This window comes from Argopecten irradians, chromosome 5 (assembly GCF_041381155.1).
Source record: "Argopecten irradians isolate NY chromosome 5, Ai_NY, whole genome shotgun sequence".
NCBI lineage: Eukaryota > Metazoa > Mollusca > Bivalvia > Pectinida > Pectinidae > Argopecten > Argopecten irradians.
In genome coordinates this window covers 27,167,508-27,189,505 of record NC_091138.1, presented here as the reverse complement: position 1 = coordinate 27,189,505, position 21,998 = coordinate 27,167,508, and the positions used below count along the sequence as shown (strand labels likewise).

Below are 21,998 nucleotides of genomic sequence, written 5' to 3'. Positions count from 1 at the left end.
GTAACTCCTAAACGAGGTTCAAGGTTAGGATAATGACTAACTAGGAGGAGCACAGGTGTAGTTAATATACAATCAGTTAGAACAAAGTGATACCTACACCTGGACCTTATATTTACTTAAAAATAATTAATGACTGGAATTATGCAAACACACCTCCACTTTCTCAAAAAAAAAGTGCAGTCTTAGTGACAACAAATGAAGCACATTGACTTTACCTAATGACAAAGCTTCTGCTAAAATCCCTATAAATTTGCTAACATCATGATAAAACACTTCTTCAGAATGACAAGTCAAAGATAATGCTCACTAAATATATATGTAACATGTGCGACACTAATCACATGCCATCCTCCTGTTCCTCTGGTAGTTATCTACTCTTGTAAATAGGTATTGATTAGTATGTCCAAAATGTTTATCAGTGTAATATTAACGACAGTTTCTCACACAAAAGGTAATGACTTATCACAATCAATACCTACACAAGACAACTGTGAACGACAACGAAAAAATCAGCAAAACCAACCTTAATCCTTGCATGGCAAAGTAAAATGTGTTAAAGAACCAATCCTGTTTATCATTAAAAATAACCTAAAATAGTAAGTTGTATATTACTAAATACTGTATTTGATATAACAATGGGCCTAATACAAAGGGCAGTGACAGTTATCAAACTACACTGGAACACCTAATATGGACAATTAGTGCTCCAAAATAGAGTCTTTGGTCACCAGACAGCTGGAGGTCAGACAAATCAGAAAAATGACTACACTTTTCCAGTGGAACTAGAGAAGAGGTTTAAAATGCATTGTACAAGATGTCCACAATCTTGAATTTCCGGAAATCTGTGATTCTACAATTAGGTACAAAACTTCTACTTTAGTTGCCATAGCAAAACTGTTTATAAAATCTGAAATGAAAAGACTTTTGCATTGCCTTCTATTAAATTCCTATCAAATTGACCGATCGCCAGGTGTAATATAGCCACGCCTCGTGCTCACAAACGCACATGTTTCTATTCAATGTCGAGCAAACATCGTAGCAAACACAATACAAAATACAAAGTCACGTGCCGTTTGATTGACAGCTGGGGATCCATCAATTTCAGATCAATGAAACAAAATGAACAGAAGTTTTACTTGGATTTCAATACAATGGATATGGAAACCATTTTGGATTTTGCATCAACCCAAAACATCTCGTGATCAAAACTCTCTCAGAAACATTACAAGGGTTAGTGATTGTAATATTGTTTTACAGATCATTCACCTAAACACCATCTATTTATATATAGAGGTGTTCCATTTCCTCTGAATGTAAAAACCCTGTAAATACCATATATAGGTATGGAGTGGTACAATGTGTTATCATTATTGATTATTTCTTTATCCAAATTTCCACCTCCCCTATATAATACTATCACACTTTCATGTGTCAACAATTAGCACCATGGCAATAGTGTTAAGTTTCCAATCATGCTCTTAAAAGTGGCAGACAGAACTGAAGAGCTTCAGGGAAAATCTAGAAATTAACAGGCCCACTGTACCTTTTGTTCAGATTATCTTGTTTCTGCAATCATCTGTCATTTTTCCATGAACAAATATACAACAACAAGTTTTCAATACCCCTGATGCTTAGAAAATGTATTCACATGAAAGCGACCTTAAATTAATAGAGAACTGGTAGCCTGTTTTTAGAATGCTGGGTTTTTTTTATTTATCTGTATTGCGCTGTAGAGAACTCCCCAGTAACTAAGAAGTTACTGGTTTGAAGACCTGTCATTGGCCTTTTAGAAAATCTAACTACAAATATACCCTGACAAATTTCTTTGCTACATGTAAGATGTTGTATGTAATCTACCATCAGACTGCATAGAAAACTCTAGAAGCTAGGGTGGACACTTGTACTGAAGTACTTGATAAATGCATACTCTATGTGAATGCATAATACTGAATTTTACACAACAGAAATCTGTCAACTTTACATTTCCCATTATGTACACAAAAAATTATAACAGAAACTCTTACAACAATTTTGTAAATCTTTGATGCTGCTTGGGAAATACTGTTCGCCTAACATTGGAAAGCTGTCTAGCTCTTAAATTTTCAGTCCAAAAAGAGACTTTGAAGGCAACAAAATATGGTTTTGATATTGATCAAATATCTGTGATGCTGGAGATCCTCTCCATACATCATGTTTTGTAATGAAGGTTAAATGGCATGTTGTTAACCGCTACATGATCATATCTGGTCAATTAATTGCATCTGACCACTGGATGCTCTGAGGATGACCGTTACAAAACAGTTGATAGAAAATAACGAAGGCAAACCAGGCATGGGGTTATTGAGATACAAGTCAGGGAAACCAACCTGAATATTGGTCACTGAAAATTGGCCAGCGATTTGTTTTGGACACGTAAAGTGGAAATGCTATTAACTGATATCTAGGTATAGGCAATATATTAGTGACATCAAGGCCTTTACTGTTTCATTGGTAGTCTGGCCTGCACTCTGATGGATCAGTCGTGCTGCCAATTCTGGTTAATGTTTTGTCCGAGATTGTAGACATCTGTGTAACTCCTAAACGAGGTTCAAGGTTAGGATAATGACTAACTAGGAGGAGCACAGGTGTAGTTAATATACAATCAGTAGTGATTCCTTCACCTGGACCTTATATTTACACAACTAATTAATCACTGGAATAATGCAAACACAGCCTCCACTTTCTCAAAACAAATGCGCAGTCTTAGGACAACATATATTTTTCTCCTAATGTAAATCATATGATTTTTTTTTTTTACCTCAGTTAGTTTTTGACTCAAGTTTGTTGAGTTTTTGTTCGATTTGAAAATCTTGATTTTTTCCTGTTATCCCAGACAACAATCATCTACCGTATCAATAAGAGATGACTGGTATTTGGGAAACTGGTATTTGGGAAACCCAATATTTACTTGAGTACTTAACTTTAACTTCTAGGGCTCACTTTATTATGTGGAGAATTCAGTACAGAAGCTTCATAACAAATTCACAGCGATGAAGTGAGAGTTGCTCAGGAAGGCTTAAAACTTAATATTTAAATATGAAGAATTAAAACTTAATGATTTAAATATAAGAAGTCAAACAAATTAAAACTTAAATTAAAAGCATAAAGCAAAACTTAATAATGAGAGATTGTTTCATTAAAATATGAGATGCCCAGGTACCTGAATTGGTATTACAGAGATATTTGCTTCATTTAGATGGTGTTATTATTTCACTTGGAATTGAATATGTTCCAACCACCAAGCTGTCATGTACTTTACAAGTTTAACCATTACACAGTATACAAATAACAAGAACATGATGATAATCGCATGTCCAATTAGTTTAGATCTTGCTGCACCTGAAAAAACAAGATGGCTGACTGATTAAGACTAATTGGTTGTTAAACAAGCAAGGTGCTGAGATAAACTGTAAACATTCCAGACAGATGTAGGGCCTACCTTTGTCTCCAGGTTTCGGGGACCGTCTGCCATAACTGTTGAGTTCTGGTGAGGAGGGAGGAGTCAGGGTGCTGGCTCCTGATCCCATGGTTACCAATCATCAGTCTCCCTAGTAACAGTTTCAGGGCATTCCTGTAAAACAGAACACCAGTTGTTGAAGCAAAACATAAACATCATGGATGTTTTATATTGAGTTTTTGCCTAGAAACAATTTCTGTATTTAGTAATGGTAATCTTGATCAATGACCTTAATCTGTCCTGAAATTAGAATTAAAGCATTAAATATAATTTTCTATTTTAGTATCAGTGACCATCACCTTTGGACTTAAAAAAGCAAAACTGAATGAGCAGTGATGGTTAGAAAGATGTATTCTGTCTGAGTTTGATCTAGAAAACTTTAAGCTACCATATGGAAACCTTTGTGTGGATGATGCCACCACTGCCTACGTACAATGATACCTATATAGGCAGACGACACAAAAACCAAAACAGCAAGCACACACCAGTGTTAAACACAACCAGAAGGTTACAGTGAGACACCAGTAGGGATAAGATTGGCCTCTGTTAGGTAAATTGGTTCCTCGTTAATTATCGTCAGTCTAGTGTAGGTTTTACAAAACATTCTGGATCAATAGACCTCTCGCAGATGACACCACCGTACAGATTCTCATGCCTACAACAAATGTTCATTTACATTTGAGGTTTTAACTTACCGTAATGCATATGCAAGTAATTACCCTGTAAATGTTTCTATTCTTTAAGGAAGAAACAAATTACTATAGATCAATGATCAAGATTGACCTTCAATTAACCCTAGAATTTTCTAAAATTCAAAGGTTGAAAGTCAACGTCTTCCACAATGAGAAGATGCATGGCTAATGATTTAACTTCAAGCAAGGATTTTTATAAAAGACAAGACAATACGGTGTTGGAGAGCATCTCTAATAGCTGACTAACAATCACACAAGACTTTCAATTTCAATGGTGGGTTCATTTTTTTTCCATTTTTTATCATCTGCTGAAGGGGGTGAATTTAGGTGGTGTGGGGAGGGGGTGGAGAATGGGTAATAACACTAGTGAGAGGGTAAATTTTAATGGGTGTGGGGAGGGGGTGGAGAATTGGTAATAACACTAGTGAGGGGGTAAATTTAAGTGGGTGTGGGGAGGGGTTGGAGAATGGGTAAGAACGCTAGTGAGGGGGTAAATTTAGGTAGTATGGGTAGGGGTGGAGAATGGGTTATAACACAAGGGAGGGGGTAAAATTTAGATGGTGTGGGTAGGGTTGGAAGATGGGTTATTACACAAGGGACGGGGGTTAATTTAGGTGGTATGGGTAGGGGTGGAGAATGGGTTATAACACAAGGGAGGGGGTAAAATTTAGTTGGTGTGGGTAGGGGTGGAGAATGGGTTATTACACAAGGGACGGGGGTTAATTTAGGTGGTTTGGGTAGGTGGTTGAGGATGGGTTATTACACAAGGGAGGGGGTAAATTTAGGTGGTTTGGGTAGGTGGTTGAGGATGGGTTATTACATAAGGGAGGGGGTAAATTTAGGGGGTTTGGGTAGGTGGTTGAGGATGGGTTATTACATAAGGGAGGGGGTAAATTTAGGTGGTGTGGGTAGGTGGTTGAGGATGGGTTATTACACAAGGGAGGGGGTAAATTTAGGTGGTGTGGGTGGTAGGTGGTTGAGGATGGGTTATTACACAAGGGAGGGGGTAAATTTAGGTGGTTTGGGTAGGGGGTGGAGGATGGGTTATTACACAAGGGAGGGGGTAAATTTAGGTGGTTTGGGTAGGGGTGGAGGATGGGTTATTACAAAAGGGAGAGGGTAAATTTAGATGTAGTCGATTGAGGACAAAAAAGATCCTTTTCATAGGAGAATCTTTTTTTTAAATAGATGGATGAGAGGATTCTGCTTCATAGAAAATTAAAATTAATGTGCAATGAAAGATGAGAAGGGACTATAGGAAAATGTGAAATTAATGGAGTAGATTTGATTCTATTAGATGAGGAAAAGAATAGGAAATTAATGGGCAATGTTTCCTCTTGAAAATATAAATTATTTCCAAGTCGAAAAAAAGACAACAGCTTTATATGAAAGTATTAGCTTAGCAATGACATGTATCAAACCTATTTAAGGGATGCTGGTTTCCGGGATTCAATTTGTAAAAAATATTTTGATGATGAATTACTTCTAAAAGCTGAGTCAAAAAGACTCGAGCTAAATTAAATGTTAATATGAACACAAGTTTGTCAGCTAATCCTGTCAGATCCAGGATAATGATTTACAGGAGATGTCTGACTTCTATCACAAATAATTCTATGTCAAGGTCACCATAGCAACGATCAAGTGTTATTTGATTTCACAGCAAAACAATAAATAATTCAAGTTAACTTCATAATACCAATATCTAGTGACCCAATAAAAAGACCAACAGCTTTATTATATAATAATTTCAAACATTTATGGAATGAATGGACATTGACACATGTTTTTGTATATGATACTTTTCAGCATGAAAATCAAAATAAATCATGGTTAAATAATAGACCTCTGATTTTATCAAATTCCAGCAGCATCACCCCATTGCACACATTTAATTCCTTCCATAAACAGTTGATTCTTCAACAAGAATTTACAGTTGTATTACCTATTCCCATAGTATTCAACACTTGTCGACACAGTAATCAATACATTTATTTATTTTCTTGTTTAATCCAATTGACCCCTATTTCCACAGATGACATCTTTTGATATCTTTCCTACAAGAGGACAACGGGCCATAAGTGCCATCTGACTATAATACAACATGTGGGTTTGGGGTTTATTAGTTTATAGTGTTAGGAATCGGTTGTAAAATCACAATCAATGATCAGTTTAGGACAACCTGCTAAATATCGATTTTATAATTGAATACCATTTACAGAAAACTCTCCTATATTTATATATCTAATTAACCTTTCAATTTCCTTGAAATTATTTAGAAAGATGAACCAACAGTATGAATTTAAGTAATTTTTTTTCTTTTATTTAAACTTGAATTATTGTGTATCTAACATGTCTTTGGAATTTGAAATGTGGTTTTGCACATATATATTACATATAAAAGCTTCAGAACAGTATAACATTAGCATAATTTATCTCCCACTGAAATAATCAATTATAATCTTTCACAATCGATAGTCTTTAGGAATATCTAATCAATCGATCATCAATTAAAATCAAGAATCGGTCAAACATTAATATTTTTGGGGGTTTTTTTTCACAATAAAATGATTTATTCAAAACTGCATTGTAAATAGATATATATATTCCTAACACTATTTGTTTAACATCCTATTAACAGCTAGGGTCATGCAAGGACGTGCCATATTTGTTGGTGGAGGAAAGCTAGAGTACCCGGAGAAAAACCACTGACCAGCAGTCAGTACCTTACTGCCCCACATGGGATTCAAACTCAGGGTCCAGAGGTGGAGGGTTTGTGGTAATCTGGACATCTTAACCACTCAGCCACCATGGCATTAGGTATACTAATCAAATGATCCAATATTTTGAAACACAAAGGGCAGAAACTCTCAATTTTACTATCAATACATAGTTTAAATAAAAATATATAGTGACATGTAATGATAACATGTAAATCCCAAACAATGATAGGATTATCACCAGTCAGGATGCATGTCACAGTACCTTGTAAAATCAATGCTATATATCATGATTACTTTCCATCATGCTGTCATTCAACAGAATAGAGGAAAGATATAGTACTGAATTATGTGAGATGTATCTGTTGATACTCATACTTACCGGACTTAAAAGTTTATACAAGTCACCTCTAGGATGGAGATAACGAGCTTCACTATTGGATTGTTTGTCAATGAGACTTAAAACTAAACTCTCCAATAGTAACCTTTATAACTTTTTAGATATCAAAAGCTAAGGTCCAACTATACAGAAGTCATTGATACTACCAGTGTTCCTAATTTTAATCAGGATGTGCAGAAATGTGTTCTTTACAAAAACCATTGCTTTACAATCATATTCACAATATGAAATTTTTACGCAGACTTTTTGACAATGAAATCTTGGAGTTTAATGTTCTGTCCTAAACAAATTATTGAACTATGAAAGTGTAACATGACAGTAAACGTGGATATTTTCCCCGAGGTTTTACATCTGTTTACGTTTGGCAACATAGTTAACTACATATATAACAAATGTAGTGAGATTGGACTGGGTCTATTGTCGGTGAATAGGTAGCTTAGCTGTACAGCATTAGGTTAGTATTCGGAGGTTTGGGGTTTAAATCCTGGTTCAGCCGCTACAGTTTCTCCTTTCCTGTTACACAAATATTACATGCGGAGGAAATCTTCGCGTTTAAACATCCTTCGCGTGATTAGTATAAAGGACTTAGATGTATGGTTTAATTGAGCCATTTTCTGTCCCCAAATTCTTCAAAAAGGGCCCAAACCATACATAGTCCTTTCCCTTTCACTTAAATTTTCACAGTTACAGTATTTATGGCACACTATAATATGGTTTTCAGAATTTAGCTCTTCAATAATTATGTTCTAATAAGACATATCAAAATTTTGCTATATTTGGTTTTCAAACTCTCCCCTAATCACTGAACTATTAATTAGCTAAACATAACATGGTGTCAAGATATATGTTCTCCTATGAGCACTATTTTGAGATATCAAAGTTTCACAGTATGGTTTCAAAATCTAACTTTCAGTAGTGGGATTGGGCTGGATCGATCATCATCTGTGACCAAGTAACTCAGCGGTAGAGCATTCGGCTAGTGTTCAGAGGACCGACACCGGTTTCAAATCCAGGTCTGGCTTCTACATTTTTCCCTCTCCTGTTACATTTCAAATGATCACTACAGGTTCGGGATATTCATGATTTTACTGCATGTAGTATTAATATCTAAACTCCCCTCTAATAATGATAATGCTAATTGAATGACATATAACTTTTGATTCCCACTACGTCCAGATAAAGTTTGCTTGTATATGGTTGTTAATACCTTTAATTGACATCTTCCCACATTCAGAATTGACCTTGAAGATCAGGTCTAATCTCCAATCCCACAAGGAAGCTATTACAAAGACCTAAATTGCCAGTTTACTTTTCTACCCTGTTATTATCTACATATTTAAGGCAAGCCTTCCTATCTCCAAATAATAGATTACCTACAAGTTTGAAGATGAACATAAACAAAGACGAGAAGTATCAACTACCTAAAGTACTGATTAATTACTACAAAATATGACAATGTATATATAGACTTTATCTCATATGAGGTGATTTTATTTAGCCTCATTGACTACTGTTCATCATTGCAACATCAAGCATCATAACTTTACTCAGAGAAAAGATAATTTTATAGAAAATTTACTTCAATATAATGACAGTACTCCTTAGACAATTGCAGCAAACACAACAATCTTTTAGTCTTTTCATGTAAAAAAAATTGACCTATTCTGACCTGTGAAAATCAGGGTCATTTCTTTTCACAAAATTAGTACCCCTTCTTCTGAGCAATTGCCACTGGCTCACTGTTACCCCGGTAGCTCTCTAGAATTTTTTTACCAATATAACCTTGAATGAAGGTCAAGGTCATTTATTTGAACAAACCTTTGGTAGCCCTTCATTTCAGCATGCTACATGTCTAATATCATACCTCTAGGTCTCTTAAAGATACTGACATGTTAGTAAGAAATTTAGTCATTTTGAACCATGTAACCTTGAATGGTCATTCATTTGAACAAATTTGGTCGTCCTTATCCTGCATTTTAACTACAGACTCAATATTAGGTCTCTTAGGTGGCTTCTTAGTTACAGACAGAGCACTTAAAAATCATATTGACTCATGTAACCTTGAACAAATATCAAGGTCATTCATTTGAAGAAAAAACTTACAGTATGCTTTAGACCCACCATCAATACCCTAGTCCTTGAAATTATATGATATCAAGAATAAGTCGTCTGAATGAGAATTTTATGCACAGCGACAGGAGCACAGAGCACAGCACAACGCGCAAGACTACAGATAATTTAGCACAATATATCAGATTTCCTAAAAATTACCCTGAAAATACAGGTTGCTGCAGAGCTAGAAGATACTTATTGATATTGTGTAACTATGTGATGACATTAGTAGATTATAGAGTTTTGTGAAATCAGAAATGTCAAGTGTATGTATATATTGCATAAAATGATGACATAATTAAAGCTTAAACAAGTATGACAATATAAATAGAAGTTCCATAAATACACAGGATGACATAATGAGATATAACTGTATGTACAGCTAGTTAACAAACGTTACAAGGCCTGTATCACTCACCTGGATAATTCAGTAATGTGACAAAAACTCATATTTCATATAACAAAACACTTATCTGGCTTAGAACCTGACACAACAGCATCATTTACTAACATAAAGCTGTCTCATTCAAAAGAAAATTTAAAGCATATCAAGTTGATATACATATGATATTCATTCATCTCATTCAGAGATGAAGTTTGGCTCAATCCCGATAAATGTAAAATTTTGAATTCCAAGCCATTAGGAGACTACATACAAAATATGAGTGATATTCAATCATAACTTTCAGAACAGAAGTCGGTTATATGACCAAATTGACCCCTTTTTGAGCACTGAAAGACCAATGGATAATATATTAAGAAAATGATAATCAGATATTCAGAAATGTTCTTAGATGTTGTCAACTTGCTTTCAAATTTCGCTTATTTAACTCATGACATAATTGAAGCTTAACACTCAATACCTTAAAGCAGCGTCAATAGGAATGATCAGTAGAAAGTACAGTATACAAAAAGGAAAGCCATAAAAGATAATGACATTTCATATGATACTTTAAAACATAACATGTACCTTGGATTACAGGCAGATGATCCCTGTCTCCAACACAGATTGAAGCTGTGGAAGTAATACAGGTTAATACAGGTTATCCCCTGCCTGTCAGCTCAGACAAGCAAAGATACACCACGCTATCACCACTATGTCTCTAACATACTGCTTTATCAACATTTCACTGTGACAGTGCCTATATCCATCATCAATGTGTTTCTCTAACATAGATTGTTACAGCAAGCTTATTCAGCTAATTGTCTCTAACCATGCCTTAACATATTACTACTAACCATGCCTTACTAGTCTTCTCTATCTCAACATCTCTTACTAGTCTTCTCTATCTCAACATCTCTTTCTAGTCTTCTCTAACTCAACATCTCTTACTAGTCTTCTCTATCTCAACATCTCTTACTAGTCTTCTCTAACTCAACATTTCTTTACTATAGTCTTCTCTAACTCAACATCTCTTACTAGTCTTTATCTCTCTCTATAGTCTTCCTAACTCAACATCTCTTACTAGTCTTCTCTAACTCAACATCTCTTACTAGTCTTCTCTATCTCAACATCTCTTACTAGTCTTCTCTAACTCAACATCTCTTACTAGTCTTCTCTAACTCAACATCTCTTACTAGTCTTCTCTATCTCAATCTCTTACTAGTCTTCTCTATCTCAACATCTCTTACTAGTCTTCTCTAACTCAACATCTCTTACTAGTCTTCTCTATCTCAATCTCTTACTAGTCTTCTCTATCTCAATCTCTTACTAGTCTTCTCTATCTCAACATCTCTTACTAGTCTTCTCTAACTCAACATTTCTTACTACTAGTCTTCTCTATCTCAATCTCTTACTAGTCTTCTCTAACTCAACATCTCTTACTAGTCTTCTCTATCTCAATCTCTTACTAGTCTTCTCTATCTCAACATCTCTTACTAGTCTTCTCTAACTCAACATCTCTTACTAGTCTTCTCTAACTCAACATCTCTTACTAGTCTTCTCTATCTCAATCTCTTACTAGTCTTCTCTATCTCAATCTCTTACTAGTCTTCTCTAACTCAACATCTCTTACTAGTCTTCTCTATCTCAATCTCTTACTATCTCTAACTCAACATCTCTTACTAGTCTTCTCTATCTCAATCTCTTACTAGTCTTCTCTATCTCAACATCTCTTACTAGTCTTCTCTAACTCAACATCTCTTACTAGTCTTCTCTATCTCAATCTCTTACTAGTCTTCTCTAACTCAACATCTCTTACTAGTCTTCTCTATCTCAATCTCTTACTAGTCTTCTCTATCTCAATCTCTTACTAGTCTTCTCTATCTCAATCTCTTACTAGTCTTCTCTAACTCAACATCTCTTACTAGTCTTCTCTATCTCAATCTCTTACTAGTCTTCTCTAACTCAACATCTCTTACTAGTCTTCTCTATCTCAATCTCTTACTAGTCTTCTCTAACTCAACATCTCTTACTAGTCTTCTCTATCACAATCTCTTACTAGTCTTCTCTATCTCAATCTCTTACTAGTCTTCTCTAACTCAACATCTCTTACTAGTCTTCTCTATCTCAATCTCTTACTAGTCTTCTCTAACTCAACATCTCTTACTAGTCTTCTCTATCTCAATTCTTACTAGTCTTCTTAATTCTCATCTCTTACTAGTCTTCTCTATCTCAACATCTGTTACTAGTCTTCTCTATCTCAATCTCTTACTAGTCTTCTCTAACTCAACATCTCTTACTAGTCTTCTCTATCTCAATCTCTTACTAGTCTTCTCTATCTCAATCTCTTACTAGTCTTCTCTATCTCATCTCAATCTCTTATTAGTCTTCTCTAACTCAACATTTCTTACTAGTCTTCTGAATCTCTTACTAGTCTCTCTAACTCAACATCTCTTACTAGTCTTCTCTAACTCAATCTCTTACTTGTATTCTCTAACTCAACATCTCTTACTAGTCTTCTCTATATCAATCTCTTACTAATCTCCTCTAACTCAACATCTCTTACTATAGTCTTCTCTAACTAAACATTTCTTACTAGTCTTCTCTAACTCAACATATCTTACAAGTCTTCTCTATCTCAATCTCTTACTAGTCTTCTCTAACTCAACATCTCTTACTAGTAATCTATATCTCAATCTCTTACTTCTAGTCTTCTCTAACTCAACTTTTCTTACTATAGTCTTCTCTAACTCAACATATCTTACTAGTCATCTCTATTTCAATCTCTTACTAGCCTTCTCTCTCTCAATCTCTTACTAGTCTTCTCTCTCTCAATCTCTTACTAGTCTTCTCTAACTCAACATCTCTACTAGTCTTCTCTTTCTCAATCTCTTACTAGTCTTCTCTATCTCAATCTCTTACTAGTCTTACTCAATATCTCTTACTAGTCCTCTCTAATGCATCATATCTTACTAGTCTTCTCTATATCAATCTCTTACTAGTCTTCTCTTACTCAATATCTCTTACTAGTCTTCTCTAACTCATTATCTCTTCAGAAGTATGAGACTTTTAATTGTTTTACCATGAATTCTTTAATATCATTTTGTAATTCACCAAATATTATACTACTGTAAACAAACTTCATTTCATGGCACTTTATTTCAAGCTTTCGTGCCAACAACTTTTTCATGGCAAATAAATTTCTTGAATTTAGTCTATTAATTCTACTGCGGTTAGATAATTATCACAGTAATTAATTTCCACAACCTGTAATCCCCTGACCATACACCAAATTTAGTTGCATGTGAAAATATTTTGATTTTTAAAGTGATAATCCCCAAAAGTACAGATGAACTTAGGTGATGATATCCCAAAGTACAGGTGATAATCCACCAATCAATGATACCTGGTGCCCTAATAGTACTCCCACACTTATACTTAGCATTTCCATACCACTTTTAGACCTATCAATAGATCTTGGCGCCTCCACCATATTAAAAATCCTATTTATAACTCCATAACTGTGAGATGTTGTTTCTGGTTTTATAAGTTCAACACAATATATATCATCTAAATTATATAAACATGTTGTATATTTATGGCTCTATAGGCAGAATACCAAAGAGCACACTAATTTGACTTGGACAAACCCTGCATTATGTGGCAATAATTATATCCCTATTATAACAGCTTTTAAAAGCCTTAATCATTGAACCTAACATAATTTACAAATGATTTGAATAGCTTGATTATGTCTGTTTTAACTTGAAACTTAAATCATTTGGATGTTGTTTATTCCCTAAGCATACTTCCTTCTCCATACCTCCCTATCCATACTGCCCCATTCCTACCTACCTATCCATTCTGCCCTCTCCATGCTACCCTCTCCATACTTCCCAATTAATGCTGCCCTCTCCATACTTCACTATATATACTGCCCTCTTCATACTTCCCTATCCATGCTACCCTCTCCATACTTCCCTAACATTACTGCCCTCTCCATACTCCCCTATCCATACTGTCCTCTCCATACTCCCCTATCAATGCTGCCCTTTCCATACTTCCCTATCCATACTGCCCTCTCCATACTTCCCTAACATTACTGCCTTCTCCATACTTCCCTATCGATGCTGCCCTCTCTATACTTCCCGAACATTATTGCCCTCTCCATATTTCCCTATCCATACTACCCTCTCCATACTTCCCTAACATTACTGCCCTCTCCATACTTCCCTATCGATGCTGCCCTCTCCATACTTCCCGAACATTACTGCCCTCTCCATATTTCCCTATCCATACTACCCTCTCCATACTTCCCTAACATTACTGCCCTCTCCATACTTCCCTATCCATGCTGCCCTCTCCATACTCCCTATCCATACTGCCCTCTCCATACATCCCTATCCATGCTGCCCTCTCCATACTTCCTATCCATACTGCCCTCTCCATACATCCCTATCCATGCTGCCCTCTCCATACTTCCCTATCCATACTGTCCTCTCCATACTTCCTTATTAATGCTGCCCCTTCATACTCCCTAACCATACTATCCTCTCCATACATCCCTATATATGCTGCCCGCTCCATACTTTCCTAACCAAGCTGCCCTCTTCATACTTCCCCATCAGTAGTTGCACATTCGACAGATTGTAAATGGATTATCAAGTTGAATGAAAATATATATGGGTTTATAGTGGCTGACTGGTTAAAATACCCCATCATATTACCACCAGGGCCCCGTTGTTCAAAATGTGATTACAATTTAACAACAATTTTCAAATCAAGATTAAATCATTTCTGGTAATACAATTTTTACAAAATGTTATAGGATTCTTAAGAACTTCATTTTTTACCTACAAGTAGCTGATTTTGGTAAAAATATAATCACAAATGTTGCAGCAAATGAGAAATGAAAATTTCACTAATTAAGTGATAAAGCTATCACCTATTGAACAACTGGGCCCTAGCAGTCCTTCACCTCTGGGTTTTAAATTTGAATCCCATGTGGGGCAGTTGCCAGGTTACCTGACTGCTGGTTAGTGGTTTTTCTCGGAGTACTACAACTTTACTCTATCTTGTAAATCTGCAGGCACATCATTAAATGAACCAAACAACCTGACAATGAAAGAGGCCATTGTAATACCAAATCTTTATTGAATATGTAATAGTTGAGTACTGATAATCTTTTGAAGAAATTGTATGAAGACTTTAGAGACTTGACTAATACCATATTATTATGCAAGTGCATTCAACAAGTTTGTTTTGAATAGAGAATCCAATTAGTGGAAGCCCCATCGGGAAACTAACTTCAGATGATATTCTGTTTCAAAGGAATGAGTATTGTATATAATTCAAGCCAAGATAGTTTCAAAGGAATGAGTATTGTATATAATTCATGCCAAGATAATAACACTTCAGAAAATCTAGAAAATCAAACAGTATCCAATTACATATTACATGTCTTGATTATTTGTATTAAAGACTAGTAATTATTGGTCCTCTTTATTTACGACTGGTAATCTGCTAATCAAAGACATGTCTTCAATGAATAATATTGATCTGATGAATCCTAGATATAGATTTTCCAGTATATCGATCTATATAGATCTCAGGTGACCCAGATACAGATTTCTTAATTACAGTAATATCAAGGTGTTACGACACATCACCACTAGCCCTCCCCCTTAGGGTTTTAAATAAGTTCCTATGTGAGACAGTTGCCATGCAGTTACTGACCGTAGGTTGTCAATTTATCTGTGTGTCAGCTTCAATCATCTGCCTCCTTATTGTATAATAACCCAAACAGTATGCTTCGGTGAGATAGTACTATAATATCAATAGATAAACAACCACATATATAGACAAAGGTTTACATGGTACTCTCAGAGTGGGTCTTTATACTCCTGGAGTCCTAATATACTATTACATTGTCTTTCAGGTGTAAAATCATCAGAGTTCTAACAGCATATGTACTGGTATATACATGTATTTACTGACCTGTAAGTTTTAATGCCCTACTTACAACATACAAACCATTTAAAAAAAATTCAGAATTCAACAAAAGAAAACATTTTGATTTAAAACTAAGTCTAAACTAATTTCATTAATTCCAAATATTGCCAAATAATATATTGACTATAATGAGTTAATTTCAATTACAATAAATAGAAATAAAGCAATTTAAATTGTATCGCAACAAACATTATTACCAAATTTTCTTGTAAGTTGATCAGTTTCTTATTAATTACATTCTCATCTACATAAAAATATTGAATCTAAATGGAAATATGGTGGAGAACTGTGTGTTATATACCTAAATCCCAATAAATGTTGCGGTGTACTAGACTGCTATAAAGTCCTATAATTTAACCTTGATATCTGGATTAGGTCGACAAAAGGTCACATTCTGATTCCTTGAAACAAAAGTGCAGACATCAGTCAAAAACTTATTTTTTTCTTATCATGAAACTTATTTAAAAAATTTGACTTAAAGATGCTGCACAGCTAAAGAATAGTATTTTTTCTCTTCAAAAACAGGAGCAACAGTATTTATCTTCAATCACAAGAGTTACAAGTGTAGTTTACTATATGCCATTACCACCACTGAAAAGTTTGAACTTCTTATTTTACTTCATGATAAAATATTAAAGAATAATTAATTGCGTTCCAAAAAAGTCCATGTCGCTATGTCCTATATAGAATGAAGTAATGATTGTGCATCCCTAAAACGCAAAAGTTATTTCATATATTGATTTTTGCATTAATTAGATATACATTTAGATGAGTAAACACCAATTAATGTTTAAATGATGAGCATCGTTTATGCTCTTATTGGTGGTGGAACATCTATTAGTCAGTTTTTTACTTAAGTTTGTTTCAAGAAATCAGGGCAAGATTGCTTTTAAGATTCAAATTGTCCTAAACTAATCAATTTGGAAAACTGGAAAATCTAAGAACAGAAGTAAATCATTCGCTATTATTTTCTCTTTGGAATGATATGTCTAGAATAGCCAAATAACACCTTGAGTATAGTAGCTTTCTTGAAGACTTCGAGAAAGGAGGGAGGAGTGTAGCGTGATTGGACTGGGTCGATCATCGGTGACCAGGTAGCTCAGTGGGTAGAGCACTCGGCTAGTGTTCGGAGGGTCTCGGGTTCGAATCCCGCTCTGGCCCTTACATTTTCTCTTCTCCTATTACACAATTGGCGCCCAACTAAACAACCAACGTTGGTTGTGTTTGGAAGGGTCTCGTGTGTCTTCAAAGGCGAAGACTTCAAGAAAGGAGGGAGGAGTGTAGCGGAATTGGACTGGGTCGATCATTATTGACCAGGTAGCTCAGTTGGTAGTGCACTCGGCTAATGTTCCGAGGGTATCGGGTTTGAATCCCGCTCTGGTCGCTACATTTTCTCTTCACCTGTTACAGAAGTGGCGCCCAACTAAATAACCGATGTTGGTTGTGTTTGGAAGGGTCTCGTGTGTCTTCAAAGGCGAAGACTTCGAGAAAGGAGGAGGAGTGTAGCGGGATTGGACTGGGTCGATCATTAGTGACCAGGTAGCTCAGTTGGTAGAGCACTCTGCTAGTGTTCTGAGGGTCTCGGGTTCGAATCCCGGTTTGGCTGCTACATTTTCTCCTCTCCTGTTACACAACAGTTCTGTGTTGATCATAGCCGTGACTATTTGTCACACCAACCATTCCCATCAGGTGAGTTTTTGTAGTGATAAACTAGAAATAGGTCTATTAGACATTAAGAGCTCTTGAACTACTTCTTAAAACCCTTATGATTTCATGTAAAACCAAAACTGTTATCTATGCTTTGATTTTTGTATAGGTGTGACAGGGCAAGAGTAGTATGTTCAAACCAGCGGCCCCAGACTACTGGTCTGCCTCTCTACCAACTGAGATATTAAAGGGAAATCCCCTCTAGTGCAAAGCTAAAGGCGGCTGTATCACTATTTACATTTAAAACCTGCTATACTACTCTCTTTCAAAATATATGTCTGCCCCACACAAACAAACCCAGGTAGTCTACTATCTACAATAAAGCCTCTAAATTCACCTATATTTTTCAATGGCGCAGTCTGCAGCACCGAATGTAACAGAATGTCAGAGAGAAGTGTGCTGCCAGCCAGGCTTGAACCCGAGACCCTGGACTTACTGGTCCAGCTCTCCACCAACTGAGCTAATGTGAAATTTCCCTTAGCACGAAACTAGAAGGCGCATATCACTATGCACATTAAAAACTTGCTACACAGACAGACAGGATGTCATTTTGAGTTAAGGTCAAGAATGACATTTCATAGACAGCAAATAAAAACTGATCATTTACATTACCTAAAAGTTAAGTCAACATATACCTGTACATCAATATTCAAAAAAAAAGAATTCCATATTCTACCATTTTAGAAATTAAACACCAATGATACAATGTTCAGAGAACAGAAAGAAGAAATGTTTATGAAAAATGTTTATAAATACACTCAAACCCAGTTATTTTGAATGTACAAGTATTATACAAATAGTGCATCAACAGATAAATCATCAAAGAAACCCAAAAACCAATTTGAAGAATCCATTCCCATGAGATTGTATAACCTCCATACACAGGGATTAACTGGTTTATAACTAGCATTATACTGACTTACCTTACATAGAAAGATATCCTAGAAATTGTCACAGACTGACATAGATCTCTCAAATCACCACTAACAGAACAAGACCGACCTGTTTATATATTACCACATGTACGTGAGAGCAATAGACTTGGTGGATATAAGCACAGCAGCTGCTAAACACTACTAATTCTATCGCTGTCACCAGGTCCGATATAGCTTGGATAGCGCTATATCTGGTCTAATCAATGGTCTATCACACCTCTGACTACTCTAACTGGTGTTGGGGGCTATACATGCAGGCTCCACTAATGAGAACATCAGGTCACAGTTCATTACTGGTCCCCATCAATAGGTATCGGGCTAAGGTCCTCACCACCAGGTATCAGGTCCTCACCACCAGGTATCAGGTCCTCACCACCAGGTATCAGGTCCTCACCACCAAATATCATGTCCTCACCACCAAGTATCATGTCCTCACCATCAGGTATCAGGTCCTCACCACCAGGTATCAGACTAAGGTCCTCACCACCAGGTATCAGACTAAGGTCCTCACCACCAGGTATCAGGTCCTCACCACCAAGTATCAGGTCCTCACCACCAGGTATCTGGTCCTCACCACCAGGTATCTGGTCCTCACCACTAGGTATCAGGTCCTCACCACCAAGTATCAGGTCCTCACCATCAGGTATCAGGTCCTCACCACCAAGTATCTGGTCCTCACCACCAGGTATCAGACTAAGGTCCTCACCATCAGGTATCAGGTCCTCACCATCAGGTATCAGGCTAAGGTCCTCACCATCAGGTATCAGGTCCTTACCACCAAGTATCAGGTCCTCACCACCAGGTATCAGACTAAGGTCCTCACCACCAGGTATCAGACTAAGGTCCTCACCACCAGGTATCAGACTAAGGTCCTCACCACCAGGTATCAGACTAAGGTCCTCACCACCAGGTATCAGACTAAGGTCCTCACCACCAGGTATCAGACTAAGGTCCTCACCACCAGGTATCAGTCCCCACCACCAGGTATTAGACTAAGGTCCTCACCACCAGGTATCAAGCGACCAGACATCCATTTTTAACAAGCATTTGGCAAAAGCAGCTTATATCCTGATTTCAACTATTACCCAGTTATTAGCTCATTAAATCAGATCAAAGTGTTAAATAGGTATACAATCGACATGAGAGATCAATCAATTTAGTCAAATAACTACTAAATAACCCAGACTGATTTACCATACAAATTAGGTAATTGGTCTTTTTTTCTTTGATTTTTTTTTTTCAATAAGCTCAGTGTTGATTTCATTTGGATATAGAAAAGAGAACTTACAGGTCTGTAATGTACAGGAAACTATAAAATGAAACCCGCTGTAATACTGGCTCCCATAAAGTAGTGGAAAAAATAAAAGAATAAAATGGACTGAAAATGCTCACCTTTTCTTGAACTTACAATTTATAAAGGATTGTGTTTTAGAAACTCATCAGAAGAATTGTATGTTTCTGCTATATTTGACAGCAAGCTATGAACTTGAATAAAGGTCAAGATCATTCATTTGAACAAACTTGGTAGTCCTTCATCCCAGCATGCTACATGCATAATATCAGGTCTCTATAGGCTTTTTAGTTATTGACAAGACGTTATTTAAAGATTTTTAACCTATTTCACCCTTGTGACCTTAAAGGAAGGTCCGTTTATTCATTCGTCATACTTGATAGCCCATCATCCTAACACATATTACAGGCCCAAACAGTTTAGTCTATTTGAATCTTGTGACCTTGAATAAAGGTCAAGGTCATTCATTAAAACAAACTTGGTAGCTCTTGATCCTAACATACTACAGGCCCAATGTTTATGAATGACAAATCGCGCATAGTGCATGGCACAAGACAACCTACAAAGCATGATGAGTAAGATTCATATGACCTCAATTCAAACTCAAAGCAGTGCTGGGTCTAAAGAGGTAAGGAGTCACCAGGTGTTCAAATTTCTGAGGGGGTTTCCAAACTCTTAGGTGTTTCCAAGAGTGAAAAAATGAAAGAAATTATACAGTGAAAAGATATGATTTATGAATAATGTATTGAGGGAGGCTACCACAGTCTGCAAAGTCAAATAAGTAAAAACAATAATGATTTATTATCATCTAAAATATCAATTGATGTGTCTCCAGGGAATGTACATCTGACATACAGTAAAACCTGCCTTAGCAAACACCTCTGCATAACGAACAGCTGCTGTAGACGGACACACATTTTCTTATTAGTTGGGGAACCAAACAGTAAATATCACCATAATTTGACATGTGTTTCAAGTCCACTTGACTTAGCTTAAAGACCATATATAGAGCTATGCATCAAAATCATTACTTAGGGGCAACATTTATCCTTTGTCAAACTGAATGCAACCAGTACAATGAAAACTTGATCCCAGTTTTACAAGTATTATCTGTTTCATGTTTCACACGTCCTATAAAAAAAATTCCCGTGAATATAATATATAACCCATCCTATGTACCGCTGAATGGTTATATATTTTAAATAACTAAACAGGAAACAGCGGAGGAGCCTTTGTATGTACACCAAGTTGTTAGTTCAGACACTTACCTGGAATCCATCACTAATAAATTGTTTACCGCAATCTCCTACCTCTTAGCAGTTACACGTACATGTAACAGAGTACGAGCTTTTCAATTTTATTCATAAACAGTATAGATTTAAACATCTATAGTGATGAACGTGTTCACGTGGTATTATGTCCATCAATCAAAATGTTTTCCGTCCTTGTCTCACTAAATGTCAATACTTAGAAAACTGTACTGCAACTAAAAGATAAATATATTTACATGTAAAGAGGCTTAACATGCAGATATTTCAGTTAGTGTACATACCTGTAAATTCACATGGAAACTGCTCTATCGCCGATGTCACTCCTCAGTGATAAACTACCGTTTCATTAAAACGTTCTTCTCACCACGAAGGAAGAGAATTCGTGTGTCGCTATGGAAACTTACCTGGCATCGCGCGCCAGTAACACGTGGTTTCAGTGAGAGATAAAGCTTCCTCCTCCCTATTGATTTGTAGTCTATTTAGATTGTATCATGCGACAATCATGTGACAAATAAACCAATTAACAAAAATGAGAACCACATATATAAAAGTACAAATGGCCGTGGCGTGTGAAATATCACCACGTCGCCAAAGCATTATAATTGATAGTATATGATATTTTAAAGTACATTCAAACCGAATTTGTGAAATATGAGCAAGCTTCTGAAATATCGATACATGTTACTGTAACAGCAGAAGAGATCAGTGAGGAGCCCACCATAGTGACATTTAAGATACTATTGAAACAAAGAATAAAGTAACAAGAATATAATGTCATGCTTACACACAGTGAGTACTGCGATATTCAAGCAGACTTTGAAAGTGGTCAGTTCAACAGAATTAGTAATGGCGCTTATAGAGTAAAAGATCAACTTTGATGTTCAGCAGACTTTGGGAAACTGATCAGTTGGTGGACTAGGCCGGCCATATAATATAGATCATATATATGTAGTTATACATCAAAACCTTTTCTTGACAAATTG

At 36.1% G+C, this 21,998-nt stretch overlaps 2 protein-coding genes across 7 annotated transcripts in view; both read right to left on the bottom strand.

Annotated features, from left to right (window-relative positions):
• The window catches only part of LOC138323399 (paladin-like), a 132,456-nt gene extending 110,956 nt beyond the window's left edge, over positions 1-21,500 (bottom strand). For 2 of the 6 annotated variants that reach the window (XM_069267990.1, XM_069267996.1), the window contains exons 1-2: positions 21,297-21,422; positions 3,479-3,610 (exon numbers count right to left, since the gene is read on the bottom strand). In XM_069267990.1, the coding sequence (XP_069124091.1) occupies positions 3,479-3,566 (88 nt within the window). In that variant the 5' untranslated portion in view covers positions 3,567-3,610; positions 21,297-21,422. Of the gene's footprint in view, positions 1-3,478; positions 3,611-18,441; positions 18,652-21,012; positions 21,101-21,296 lie in introns of those variants that run through there. The other 4 variants (XM_069267995.1, XM_069267993.1, XM_069267992.1 and 1 more) reach the window with 4 other exon arrangements.
• On the bottom strand, positions 18,744-21,023 carry LOC138324359 (golgin subfamily A member 6-like protein 2). The gene is made up of 3 exons (XM_069269432.1): positions 21,013-21,023; positions 19,742-19,745; positions 18,744-19,445 (listed from the first exon to the last, which is right to left on the bottom strand). Exons 1-3 carry the CDS (start codon positions 21,021-21,023, stop codon positions 18,744-18,746), a joined length of 717 nt encoding a protein of 238 aa, XP_069125533.1.
• Positions 21,501-21,998: the final 498 nt, after the last annotated feature.